This window comes from Condylura cristata, unplaced genomic scaffold (assembly GCF_000260355.1).
Source record: "Condylura cristata isolate star-nosed mole 26May11 unplaced genomic scaffold, ConCri1.0 scaffold00019, whole genome shotgun sequence".
Classification (NCBI taxonomy): Eukaryota; Metazoa; Chordata; class Mammalia; order Eulipotyphla; family Talpidae; genus Condylura; species Condylura cristata.
The window spans coordinates 11,893,817-11,908,630 of record NW_004567120.1 but is presented as its reverse complement, the minus strand read 5'-3'; the positions used below and the strand labels follow the sequence as shown (position 1 = coordinate 11,908,630).

The window sequence follows — 14,814 nt, the reverse complement described above, 5'->3', positions numbered from 1 at the left end:
TCTGTCTCTGGTGAAGCCTCTCACCGCCCCTGAGCCTCTGGCCTGTACCCCAGTTCTGTATGTACAAATAAATAAATCTTTAAAAAAAAAAATCTTTTCCTACTGAGGTGAAATTAATGTGAAACAAAATTAACCATCTTATGTATTAAAGACTTGGGTATATGATCTGAAACCATAAAGTACAAAGAAGAAAACACAGGCCAAACAATGCACAACACTGGCTTCGTAGTACTTTGGAAAACTAGAGCACAATGGTAAGGAAAACGAAAGACTAGACTGAATCTCCAGCTGCGTCTTGCTCATCACAGTGCCTGGCTCACTGCATGCGTATGTGGAACATTTTCTCAGTGAGTATCTGCCATTCTGTATGTTATTTTTCACTTTGTTAGATTTCTTGATGACGTGGCTTGTTAAGCAAACCTGAATCTGGGTGTATTCGGAACTCCATCCTGTTGTGTTATTCACACATCTGATATGTAGTGACTTTCCCAAGTTGCTGATAAGGTAGAAAATTATAGGGCTGAAGATAAGTCCTCAGAGGAACCTAATCCCACCCCCATTCCTGCCCCTGCATATTGATATCACTGCATGAATCCAGCAGTCTGCAACTCTAACTCTAACTCTAGCTTCCATTTCCCATCTTGTCAAAAAGCTTTTATGAGAATATCCACTCTGCAGCCTGTCCTACCTGGCACCACCTCTACCCAAGCAGAACTAACCTAACCATTACTCTTCCAACTCTCTCCCAACTGTCCCTTTTCTCATGTCTCCAAACTGGATTACTTTTATTTGTTCACAAGTGTGTCTCTACCACAAGTCCAAGTTCTGGGAGGGTAGAGACTTACGCAACTTTGAATCCAGAGAGTCTAGCAAAATTTAGGTACTCCAAAAGAAATGACTGCACACATCGTGTAATTCTGACATGCTAAATTTAGGGCATTTTCTGGTTCTGCTGTCATAGTTTTCCCATACAGAATCTAAAAATCCTTTAAATACTCTTACCTGTAGCAGAAAGGAAACAGCATAACTCAGTAGAGCAGGATGATGGACTAAATTCAAACTGCTTTTATACTCTGCTACTCCAGCTTTTTCTAAGATTTTGGAGTCAATACATATTCCTTTGTGAAAGGGTCTGGATGTCCATAGGCAACCCACCATAGCTGTCAGATAGTGATTAAATTCTTGATAGGTCTTGCTGCTGAAATTGAACTCTGATTTTGTCTATTAGGAAAAAAAAAAAGTCATTATTACCTATTCATTCCCAACATGTCATCCATATCACTACTCAATTTTTTGAAAAAGTGATATAACATAGTTTTATCATCCGCACCTTTGGCACCAACTCATTTTTCTTTGCAGCAGTCAAATTTTTACGATACCTAAATGGGAGAACAAACAGAATCAAACTTTTAACTATAAATGCTTTTTAAATGTAAACATAAACAAAATGTATATATTTTAAATGTAAGTATATGCAGATGTGTATATATACACAAACATCCAGCTGTCTAAGGATTTTATCCTTTCATGGTGTATTGTCCTCAAAGAATAAAAATTAATAAAGGCTCAAATCTGAGTTATTCATTTAAGATATGCACTTGACTACAAGTAAATTATACTTCAATAAAAAAAGCAATAAAGGAAATGCTTTTAATGTTTCAATATTAAAAATTTAACAGTGTCTCAAAAGCAGTCAGTCACTGGTACAATGCCTATTTTCCTAATGTGGAAAAAAGTTGCCGTACAAAGGAGAAAGAAAAATTTTATAAATATATTTTTTTCTTATCTAAGGACTATTATCTAATTTGTTTTGCTGTAGTCCTACAAGTTATGACAAAGGAGTTTATATTTGGGCCTCCCTGGTGGCAAAGGGGTTATAAAATTGGAGCGCTATCAAGATACGGCCAGCCACTGCAGCATGAGTTCGATATCCAGCCACGGGTGACCCCACATGGTTCAGCAGACTTCTGTTTCAACTGCTGCTCCCCTCAGCAGTGTATTTCCATAGATTCACCTGTTATGTTCCCTACTTTGTGTCTAATGAATCCTCTCACCCCCACAAGCCTCCAACCTACACCCCAGTTTTTGTATGCATTAAAAAATAAGAAGTTTGTATCTTATGGACTGAAAATAGTAACTTTGGTCCACAAGTGAAAGAATTAGAGGGGATCAAAAATCGTATTTACAGCTTCATATAACTGGCAATAGCCTCCATTAACTCCCAGAAAATGTTTGGCTTTTATCGGAGAAGTTACATAGACCTAAGCCAGTTGTTAGCAAATGGGTATCTTTTCTTTAAGACACAGCAGTGAGAATTAACAATGCTGAGGTATGCTATTGCTATTGCACAGAATATCCTTAACCATGAACTTTTTAAAATCCATGTTCTTCAAAGTGACTTATTAAAAATAAGTCAAAATAGTCCCTCCCTGGTGGTGCAGCGGGTTAAAGCACAGCACTGAGAAGCTAAAGCCACTTCCGCATGAGTTCGATTCCTGCCTGCCCCGGAGGAGACCACATGGCGTGGCAGACCTCTCCTGACCCGCCCGCTGCTCCCCTCAGCAGTGTACTTCTTCCATCTGCCTGTTCTGCTCCCCACTCTGTCTCTGATGAAGCCTCTCGCTGCCCCTGCACCTCTGGCCTGTACCCCAGTACTGTATGCATAAATAAATAAATCTTTAAAAAAAAATAAGTCAAAATAGTCCATTATTAGAAAGTCATTCCCAAAGGAAAGTCTTATTTCCTGTTTCCATAAGCCCTGCAGAAAAAAATTATTTTATTGTAGTTCAAATGAAGACAAACTTATGAAGCACTAATTCATAAGAAAGTAAAAGTGTACCTGTGCATAATATAACAGAGTTGGTTCAGGATACTAGGATCCATGCTGAGAAGTGCAGGATAGAAGATCCCAGGAGGAAACAACACCACTAACGGAAGGTTATAATTTACATATATGTCACACACCTTTTGGGAAGAGTGATAATATCAGTATATAAATTATACCCAGAACCCTTCATCCATATTCACCCAAAGAATCATCAATTAGGTGTGGACATGCCTGATTCATAATAGAACAGGCAACCACAAGCCTGCTAAAATACACTTCACCAAACATCAACCTTACTACAGAGGATTATTTTTAGAAGACCATTATTCAAATCTTTCATATTTTTCTGGGGAGAGATCTTACAGATGGGGAGATAGCGATTTTGTGACTCACTTAAGTATATGGATTTTCTTCATATTAGAGTTGTCAACATCGAAAGCGACAGAAAATGCTCCTAAGCAAGTATATCATAAGGAAAGTGGTACTACTAAAGGGAGGAAACCAGGAAAGCTGAGATTGGTGGCACTCCCGGATACTAGTTCTATAAACTAGAAAACACTAGAAAACAAAAGAATTAGAATCATAGGTACTGGGAGAAATAAGGCATTTGAAAAGTGGGAGTTCAAAGCTGCGGAAATGAGGCATTTCTAGATCTTTCTTTGCGAGGGATGAGCATTTTGCAGGGGAATGGCTATGAAAGCAGCACCTAGACCAGACCAGAAAGAGTATTTGTTTGATGAAAGCTAACGCTCTATTTCTGAAAGTCAGTCATTCAGGAGAAAATACAATCCTTAGTTTCAAAATGTGTGGCTTATTTTAATTATGATAATAAGGGCATAGTTCGACTTAGTGATTTTATAAAAAATTAAATCATAAACCAGTAATATGGCTTCACTAAAAGCTATGTAGCCACTACTAAAAGCCAAGTAGGGAAATGGGATGTATACTACCTTCTCATAGAAATCCAAAATAAAGTGCAGCAAGAAAGTACTGTTGTTTTCCAAGCGCATTGCAATCGTGGACAGCCACCCCACATAGTGAATCAGTTCAGACACAGAGTTCATTGAGCCACCTAAAGTTGTTTCTCTGTAATAAGAAACCATGATGTTTAAACCCATATTTACAAAGTCTTCACAATTTCCAAGCTATAGCTGGATAATATGTAGGAAAATACTGTTAGGAATTTCAGAAAACTATCAGTGCTCCAACCTGTAAGTCACTCATTAAAACAACAATGTTTAATCATAAAATCACACTTAGCTCTCTGGGGAACCATTAGTTCAATTCACAGAACATCCCCAGCAAACGGACTCTACTAGTAAATACCAGAGAAACAAAGGATTAAGTTCCAGACAGGCTTAAGATTTTGCCAATGTCCAGAGATCAAAGCAGTCAGCTAGTAAGTTTCTACTGGATAAACACTGAACTCTAACACTCCTCAATTATGGGAATCCTGTATGAAAGACAATTTTTAAAAACACTAGAAAACATTTATTCCATTAACAAGTAAGGGCAACAAAGAGTTTGTGACAAGTGACATGAAAAGTTCAGAAAAAAAATCGGAAAATGGACAAAATGACAGTATAAACCAGAAAAATAGAGAATTCAATTATCCCAAACAATTCACAAAGTAGCTTAAAGGATAAAAACTAAAATGACTTTGGGAATTGTTTCCTGATCAAGATAGTCAGGAGTAATGGACAAGGATGAGGGACAGTATGTAGTCTTTAAGCTCGAGGGATGACGGTGACTATGATGGTTCAGTGCGAGGGCAGGCAGGGAAGCATCAGACCCTTCAATAGGTGGGCATCTGTATGGAAGGCCAGCAAGTTCAAAACTCTATCTCTTTTTTTAAAAGATTTATTTATTTGTGCATACAGAACTGGGGTACAGGCCAGAGGCTCAGAGGCAGTGAGAGGCTTCACCAGAGACAGAGACAGAACAGGCAGACTGACGAAGTACACTGCTGAGGGGAGCAGCAGGCGGGCCAGGAGAGGTCTGCCACACCATGTGGTCACCTCTGGGGCAGGCAGGAATCGAACTCATGCGGAAGCGGCTTTAGATTCTCAGTGCTGTGCTTTAACCCGCTGCGCCACCAGGAAGGGCCTCAAAACTGTATCTTAACATGCATTTTGGCAGCACCTGGCAAATGCATGCAAAATATTTTGAAATAATGTGATTGCTCAGAAGCCTCCTTTGAAGTATTTCTCCACAGGATTCTGCTAGCACTGTGGATGAAACAATTTGCTGCTCAGGAATGCCTCCCCCTCACCCTTTCACTGCAGCACATGTGGTACTCCTGGCTCCTACCTACTAAATGTTGGTAATACACTCTGCCCAGTCACCATGCAATCAAAAGTGTCCCACCACTGAGCATGGTTTCCAGCCCTTCTCTCTGTGTGATCGCTAGCTATCTACAATTTACTCACTCCTTGACAGTGAGAGGGCATATGACCATATGATGGAGACATGGCATTACACTCACATTTCCAAACAGAAGGAATTAGTGGAACTTAAGAACTGTATTCTCTAATGCCATTACTGTACAATGCCAAGTAGTATTATGAGAAGCATTTTCCTACAGTACCACAGCCGTTTAAGGCAATGCTCTCCCCAAAATTTACGACACTAATAAAAAAAGGAGTCTAGGATTTGGGGAAAGAAAATATAGAAATTATAAGGTACCTATGTCAAGAGTGTCTAAGACACTGCAAGTTGGCTGACCATTATACTATGTTCTGTAAAGATACTATTATTAATAGAATTGAGGTGAAAGAGGTTAAGCACTTAAATGGAATTTCTTTATAACAGTGGTTCTCAAACTTTAGTTTGAACCAAAAATTATGGAAGCATTTGTTAAAACAGATTACTGCCTCCCTCCACCCCCCGAGCTTACTTCAATAGTTCTAGGGAAGGGCATGAGAATTTGCATTGGCTACAAGTTCCCAGGCAACGCTAATGCTGCTGGTCCAGGACTAGCACAGCTTTGTAAGATGCTTCATGTCCTTCTAAATGTGATCAAACATACATGATACATGAAAGCATTGCAATAATGAATATGAAAAATTAAAACAACCTTCCAGGCTACTCTTCAAAGCCTTCTATGTTCCATCCTCCCCTATCAAAGTAGGAGATCATTATAGGGATAAGGATATAGAGAAAAAGAGGTCTGAGTTGATCTTATAACCAAACCACCAGCTGTGTGCAACAGAAGCTAAGGGATACTCACACTTAGAAAGTATGAATGTGATTGATAATAATACTGATTAAATATAACTGGAGTTTTAAGAACTATTCATTTTTTTAGGTGTTATGCTGGTATTGTGTTTAACAGGTGAAATGATGCCTGGATTTTACTTAAAAATAAACTAGCACATGCTTTATTTAAAATTGGAAAAACATGGAAGCAGCCCAAATGCCCAAAAGTAGATGACTGGATTAAAAAGATGTGGTGCATATATACAATGGAATATTACTCAGCGACCAAAAAAGAGAAACACATGTCTTTTGCAGCAACTTGGATGGAACTAGAAAAGATCATGCTTAGCGAGATATGGCAGAAAGAGAAAGAAAACTACCGGATGGTTTCACTCATAGCAGGAGTATAATGGACCAGGTGAGAAAATAACAAGAATAATGAACAACCATATACCAGAGACATTTTGCAGGGGTGGAGTGGGGAATGGGATCAAAAACAGGGGGGGTGAGGAGGGAAGTACATGGGATTATGGTGATGGCACACGGGTGACTTGGTGATGGGAAACCCGTGGGGACTACAATTGAGATGGAAAAAAATGTAAAAATAAGGAAAGTAAGGAATGCTATAGACTAAAAAAAAGATAAACGTGAGTTGATAACTGGTGAAGTTGGATGATGAGCTCATTGCAGTAAACTCCCCCATTATTTTCTCTACTTTTGATTATGTTTTCAAGTTTCTATGTCACAGAGCAAATAACATGACAGATAGTAGAATATAAAAGAAGCCAGGCCCTCCCTGGTGGCGCAGCGGGTTAAAGCACAGCACTGAGAAGCTAAAGCCACTTCCGCCTGAGCTCGATTCCCGCCTGCCCCGGAGGTGACCACATGGCTGGCAGACCTCTCCTGACCCGCCCGCTGCTCCCCTCAGCAGTGTACTTCGTCGATCTGCCTGTTCTGCTCCCTGCTCTGTCTCTGGTGAAGCCCCTCCGCCCCTGAGCCTATGGCCTGTACCCCAGTTCTGTATGCATAAATACATAAATCTTAAAAAAAAAAAAAGAAGCCAAAGATTGAAGTAGAAAGAGTCAAAACAACCCAATTAGGCAATTCCTTGAAATTCAGTCTTTTACTTTCACTTTGAGAGTAAATCACACATTTAACAGTAATGTGAACATGATGAAAATAGTTTTTAATCGAAAGAGAAATAAATTAATGTATATAGCCAAGAAACATCAGAGAAACTTAATAAAACTACAGTAAAATTACAAACTTATGTAGTCAACATCAGAATTGATTTCATATATAAGAATACATTTTATAAAGTGAGCTGAACTAAATGTAAGCCATAGCTGCAAGTTCTAATATCATTTTTCCAATGTTTTGCTATATTTAACACTTGCATGTCACTAACAGACTCAAGGGTTGTTTTCTGATTTATAAAATAGAACTTTATGAAATAACCCCCTTCAGCCCTCCCTGGTGGAGCAAGCCTCCCTGGCTTGCAACACTGCAAGCTAGCTGTAGCCACTTCAGTGCATGTACCATCCCCAGCCAGGGAGGTGACCACATGGCGCAGCAGACCTCTCCTGTCTCACCTGCGGCTCCTCTCAGCAGTGCACTTCGTCTATCTGCCTGTTCTGCTCCCCACTCTGTCTCTGGTGAATCCTCTCACTGCCCCTGCACATCTGGCCTGTACCCCAGTTCTATATGCATAAATAAATAAATCTTAAAAAAGAAAGAAAGAAAGAACCCTGTTCACAAAAACTGTGGGGAAGAAAAGTGAAAAGTAACAAGAAAATCTTTCCAGAAAAGTATACATGTAAGATTTACAAATAACGATTAACTCTCACACCACACTATTGAACTCGACATGCAGACATTTTTGTATAGGATTAGAAGATAACTCACAAGGGACTGTTCATTATTGGTTTCATGTGGGTGTCCATAGAAAGCCACAACAACCAATTCTGCAGTAGCTCTTTCAGACTCTGAAGAACACTACACTAAGGGAGAAAGAACAAAAAATTATTTGTAATATCATTCAGCCTATCATAGTGTTGAAAGCTGACAGACGAAGCCAGAGGCTTAGAGGTGGAAGGGGCCTTGGAAATGACCTCGGGTTCCAATTCAAAACTGAATAGCTGGTGCTCCAATCTCACCAGTCTCCAAGAGACAGATGAATTCAAGTACAAGTTTATTTCGCCATTTTCTCTATAAGAAATACACCTCTACATGACTGCCTCCAGCTTATCATCTAGGAAAAGACTCTTGTTGCTCTAAATTAGGTTCATTTACAACATATATTACATCATCAACTACAGTGTCACCCTCACGATATCTCCCCCCATGAAACTGTTAGATAAAAGTGTTTCCACCCTTTTTACCTTGTGTCTACAACTACAATTTACTCCTTTTATTCATGGTCATAAAATTTATCTTATCTTCTGTGACTGTGGAAAAACTCTAGCCTTTCTCAGAACTATAGTTTTCATGGTCACATTAGCACACAAAAATAGTCTTGACAAAAGTGTGCCCAGAACATTTATGAGGATAAGTCATATCTAATAATTTGAAAGCAATCCATGTGATGCCAAAACCTAATATAGAAAAGCTTTCTTACACATCCTTTATAAATAATGGCCTAGATACAATTTGAGTGCTTCCATTGATAAGGTTCTTACTGCTACTTCATAGAACAGTTCAATTAATGTTTTAGAAATTCAAACTTTGTGCATCTGGATTTTACATATGTTCGAGTTGACAGTAATTTTGGAATCATCAAACAATTCTCTACTTTGATATCATTTGGGGAATTAAACATTTGAAAAGATAGTCATTATTATGTCATATCTTGAAAGCAAAAATCCTTAATCACCCATCCACCTACTCTACCCACACCCTGTCCTCATATTTAGAGAAGGAATGAAATTTTTGTTTATGAGAAGGGAAGATGGGTTTTAGAAAAGGTTGAAAAATACAGCTCTATCATACAAGAGAACTTTTCCACATAAATACCCCCAGTAGACAGTTACTAAACCTACATCTAGCTGACTGCTGCTGGGAAAGGCACTCCCTTTTGGGTCCTTTATCCCATTGGAGTTACTCTACCTGTAACTAGGATATTGCCCTATATCTAATCCTGCCTCCTGCAGCCACAGAGATCTGTTCTTTCCATGGCATATACGAACAGAATATAAGCTTCTTCTTTGAGAAGGTAACTATAAAATCAATAATGAATTCCCTTTAAGAAGGGAATCAACTTTAATTAAAGATATTATAAAGAGGCCCTCCCTGGTGGCGCAGTGGGTTAAAGCACAGCACTGAGAATCTAAAGCCACTTCCGCATGAGTTCGATTCCCGCCTGCCCCGGAGGTGACCACATGGCGCGGCAGACCTCTCCTGACCCGCCCGCTGCTCCTCTCAGCAGTGTACTTCGTTGATCTGCCTGTTCTGGTCCCCACTCTGTCCCTGGTGAATTCTCTCACCCTCCGCATCTCTAGTCTGTACCCCAGTTTTGTATGAATAAATAAATCTTTAAAAAAAAAGATATTATAAAGAAATCAGATGGAGCTTCTATTTAATCAAGTGCCAGAGAAAAATTGCCTTGTTTTAAAATATTACAAAATACTTTAAGTCACAAAATCTCATTAGTTAAATTACTATTAACATTTGCTGAATTTTCTTGTAAGATCAAAGAGCCCATTTCCGTTTACATTTTGCTAGTTAGTTTTTCTCATGAATTTGTCTTTCTTGGTTTTCTGAACACAACACAAAAGCTACTTATCTTCAACACGATTTCCAAACCATTACTCCTCCCTCCTTGTGTAAAATATCCCTTTCTCCTTTGATGTTCACACTCTCCAACTACATTATCCTTCCTTTTGTCTTTCCTCATCTCTGCTATTTACCTCCTTGAAAACCACTTTTACCGAGGACCTTGCCACACTGTCATCAACCCTTGGTTTTTCGTGTCCAAGTAGATGATCCACCCAACACTTCAACTTTAGTTTCTTGCTCTCAAATAAAATATCCATCTTCACTCTACCTCAGTTCCCATTCTCACAGCCACATACTAGACTCTGCCTTAACTTGAAATGAACCAGCCCCCAAATCTATTTTCCTTTCTTTGTTAAGACTTCCCATTCTTCCACTACACGTCTTCAACTACAACTAGTTATTCTTGCTCCTGAGCTTCAGAGATAGTTGAATAATTTCTTGATTCTTTCTTTTCGAACTTCAATTTGCAGGACTTCTCGTGGTCTTGCTGTCCAATCTAGTCTACTGCCAATCGTGCACAACTCCCTTGCTTTCTATTCAACCGTGAAAACCCTGACTGACTCAGTCTCAGAGCTCACTTTCTGTGTTCCTTCATCTCAACTGAAAACACACACACACAAATATACCAGCTGGTACCACTCTAAATTTTTTTAAAATAAGATTTATTTACTTGTGCATACAGAACTGCGGTACAGGCCAGAGGCTCAGGGGCAGTGAGAGGCTTCACCAGAGACAGAGCGGGGAGCAGAACAGGCAGATCAACGAAGCACACTGCTGAGGGGAGCAGCAGGCGGGTCAGGAGAGGTCTGCCACGCCATGTGGTCACCTCCGGGGCAGGCGGGAATCAAACTCATGCGGAAGCGGCTTTAGATTCTCAGTGCTGTGCCTTAACCAGCTGCGCCACCAGGGAGGGCCAGGTACCACTCTAAATTTATGGTTTCCCACTGCTTCCAGGTCCTTCATGAAGCTCAGTCATCCTTTTACTTGTTTTTCATCAGCTAGCTGTGTTGCCCTCTCCACCCCTCTCTACTGTAATCCCTCATTTTCTTCCTTCACTCCTCCCCCATTTCCTCAGTGGTTGTCAAAGTCCCCTACCCAATTCTATCTTCTACAACATGCTTCCTCTTCTGAGGAATTAAACATTTTTAGGCATGAGGTAGTTCCATTTCTTGCCCTTTCTTCCAACTCTACAAATATCTACATATCAACCAATCTATAACCATCTTTGCAGTCACAGAGGTAAGTGGTGCCTCCCACATCCATTCTTCTATCTGATCTTAAGCCAATACTTTCATATTTTTTTCTGAAACATCAATTATCCCCCACCTTACCTTCATTCTAACCTCCTCTTCTTCTCAACCAGTTCCTTCCATTCTGTCCCCCCACCCCCAAAATACAACCTTCCCTTGGTTCAATGTCCCACTATACTTATTTCTCTACCACTTCTTTTTAGACTAACTTTTGGAGATATAGGTCTATATTCATTGTCTTATCTCATTTCTCATTAACTCCTTAATTTCCACAACTGGCTTCTACCTTGATACTCCAATGAAACTATTCATAAAATAAAGGTAGGCAAAAACCTCTATTTTATCAATTGCAAAAGAAATTTTTTCCTTATCTTTCTGGAGCTTCATGAGATTTCTGATAACATTATTCCTTTACTCCTTCTTGATATGCTGCATTTTCTGTTTCCTTGGCAGTATTCTCCTGGTTCTTTCTAGACCTATTAAAAATTTTCTCTTGTAGACTCTCCTGCTTTTCAGCTGAGTATTAAATACTGAGTATTCCACTAAGTCCTGTCCATGGTCCACTGTCTGTTTTCCTTTTGCTCTCCCTTTCCCTTCCAATCCCCCAATCTCAAGTATAAACATATGTGTGTCTATATAAATACATATATTCATATTACACTGGACTATGTAAAAATTGCCAATTTTTAAGCATCTATGCATGGGCTGTGATTTGAGTACTGCAGTACTTCAAAGCCTAGGTTCAAGAGCCTGCTGTTAGAAAATCACCATTGTAACATGACTTTGGGATCCTGTGCCACTGATCACAGACTACTGAATCCAAGCATAACAGTTGTTTTTATATTTACCTTGAAATAAATGGTGGATGTAAAAAACAGCTGTGCTAGGTGGTCAAAGAGAAGTGGTTTCACCTCTAGAAATTAAGAAAAAAAGATTAGTCAAAATCTATTTAATTAATATTTCATTGCATTAAATGGCTCCAAATTTTCATGATACTTACCAGAGAAGCTACTAAAAGGAGTCCAGCTCACAAGTTGAAGTAACTGTGACCGACAACAGAAGCCATCCCAGAGAGGAAGGCTCTTATACAGGAAAGCTTCACAGGAATAAAATCCCTCCTGTAAGACAATTCAATAGCAAAACTTTATAGGAAATCTTCAATCATGATTCCTCTCTAAAATAGTTAACTTTATGCTATGATTACTTTACTGGTTTTTTTTAAAATAAAAAGATTTATTTATGCATACAGAACTGGGGTACAGGCCAGAGGGGTGCAGGGGTGAGAGGATTCACCAGAGTCAGAGTGGGGAGCAGAACAGGCAGATTAATGAAGTACACTGCTGAGGGGAGCAGCGGGCAGACAGGAGAGGCCTGCTGAGTCATGTAGGTCACTCCCTGGCCAGGGATCAAACTCGCACTGAAGCAGCTGCAGCCAGTTTCACAGCACTGCGCTCTAACCCGTTGTCCTACCAGGGAGGCTCTATGATTGCTTTACTATTAAGCTAGTTTTTTATCATCAACATAATAAAAACTTTGATGTTAGGTGCCAGACTTCCTCATAAAAAAAATCAGCTGAGTAGTAGTTGGGTAGAATACAACCTTTATCAATATAGTTTGTAATATCATAAAACTTGGAAAGATGGTAAAAAATTAGGCTATGGAATACTTTTATAAGATAAATGACAACTGCATTATGCTGGAGTATGAGCAGTTAACAAAATGTATGGAACACTAAATGATAACTCTGGAATATCATTAGATGCCAAAACTAAATCCAAACTATGGGCAGCTCCACCTGGAGAGGGCTGAGCGTCTAGGCTGTTTAGATTTCCATCAAAGTCAGGATCCAGGCCATTCTGCTTCCGCTTTGTTGCCTTGGGCCATAAATAGTGGAGTACACCAGAACTCCATTCTGGACTTTTTTATGACCATAGATTCTCTGGAGAATCTCACCCAGAACCTAACTAAAACTGCCACCCATTATCATGAGGGACACTAAATGTGCATCTCTACCCAAGATCTCATTGCTAAGCTCTGGACTCATCATCTAGCTAGATACTAGATATGGCCACACAGATGTCCCACAGGCATCTTCTGAATCAAATTTATCTTTCTTTTATACCTGCTCCTCCTATACTCCCTTTTCTACTGAGCGCCATCATCATCCTCTGGTGCAGGAATCTAAAAGTCAACCTAAATTTGCCCATGTAGCCTCACCACCATCATCCAAAACCAATTTCCAATCAATGTTTTCACACCAAAGCCTTAAGGTTTGTCAAACATCTATTGAACGTGCCTTCTACACCAGGTGCCAAGCCGTTCACCTGGACATGAACAAAGTTGGACAGGGTTCCTGCCCAGTGGGAGCTCACAATGTATGGAAAGTGGATACTGAAAATGCCCTGGCTTCTTAAGGGCTCTCCCATCTGAGTACAACACGGGGTTAACTAGGTCAAGTCTTTAATGGGCTGGAAGATACTCTACATTCAAAATAAGGCTTGTTGATTATAAAGACATAAGTAGTGAACCTATGAGTTTTATTTTACTGGCTTTCAATTAATTAAAGATATTCAATTACATTATCAATTTACTCTCTTAAATTACAGGCCTGTCCTTTTTCTTTGCATCATTATTTCTTCATTTCCAACAATACAAAGGTAAACATCAACTCAGGTCAATTTATAGTGAGCTTAGAACTAAGCAAATTCTGTTTACTAAAGTTATCAAACATCAAAAAAAAAAAGGTTTTCAATGGACATCAAAGTACATTTTAGAAAGAAGTGATGGAATATGAAAAAAGAAAAAGTGGAATCTTACTTGTAAGAAACATTCTGCCCTGATGATCGTGTCCAGGAAGTCAGCAAATTCTTTTCCATGTTTATAATTATTCACCTTGTACCAAATACATTCTGGAGTGGAAATATTAAACATGAGCATCTGGTTGTATAATAAAAACTATACAAAACATCATTACCACGACTCCAAAGTAGTGACAAATACATGACAGAAATAAGCAAGCCATTAGCCTCATTCATCGTCGTTAACTCACACTGTAGATTATAGCTTATATGCTGGGGTGGCAGTAATATGTTTCTTAAAAACTTGGGAATGTAGGGCAAAGCTTATGGCGGAAAAAAGGTAAAATTCATGTATGATAGATATGACTAGCACTATGTGACACAGTAATCCAACAGACTATGTAAATTGCATCATATCCTAAAGAAAGAACAAGCAGGGAAGGAGAGTTCAGCTGGAAGTAACTGAAACTTTATACACTTGAAGAGTTAGCAGTGACAAATCTTGGAGTGAAACTACATGGTCACCAGAAACACTATTGCTAGAGAAATAAACTCTATGAATACCAAAATGATCAGTATCAAAATGATCACTGTGACCTGGATGAGACTCCCTCTTCACTGTTCCTGCCTTCAATTCTATAATTAAGATTATTTTAATGACTGATTTGACTCCCATGTATACTAACAGCAAAAAGTAGATATTTTAGTTGACAGACATGAACACTTTGGTCACCAGAAAGAATTACAGTTAATCCTTGAAGAACAATGAGGTCAAAAATCTGTGTATAATTTTTGACTCCCCCCAAACTTAACTACAACTGTTCCTTACAATCCTCAGGGAATTGACTGCCAGACCCTATCTGCTTGATACCAAAATCCAAGGAGGCTGAGGTCCTTTAGAGCTGATGTTCCATATGCATGGGTTCTACATCTGGAGTTGATTGAATCTGTGAACATGGGCTCCATG

General features: G+C 39.2%; 1 protein-coding gene across 1 annotated transcript in view; it reads right to left on the bottom strand.

The window, feature by feature from the left end:
• CENPI (centromere protein I) overlaps positions 1-14,814 on the bottom strand; it is a 33,219-nt gene that overhangs the window by 4,655 nt on the left and 13,750 nt on the right. The window contains exons 12-19 of the mRNA XM_004685645.2: positions 13,867-13,958; positions 12,050-12,167; positions 11,898-11,962; positions 7,931-8,025; positions 3,778-3,913; positions 2,840-2,964; positions 1,331-1,379; positions 1,003-1,221 (exon numbers count right to left, since the gene is read on the bottom strand). Coding sequence (XP_004685702.2) covers positions 1,003-1,221; positions 1,331-1,379; positions 2,840-2,964; positions 3,778-3,913; positions 7,931-8,025; positions 11,898-11,962; positions 12,050-12,167; positions 13,867-13,958 — 899 coding nt within the window. The remainder of the gene's footprint in view (positions 1-1,002; positions 1,222-1,330; positions 1,380-2,839; positions 2,965-3,777; positions 3,914-7,930; positions 8,026-11,897; positions 11,963-12,049; positions 12,168-13,866; positions 13,959-14,814) is intronic.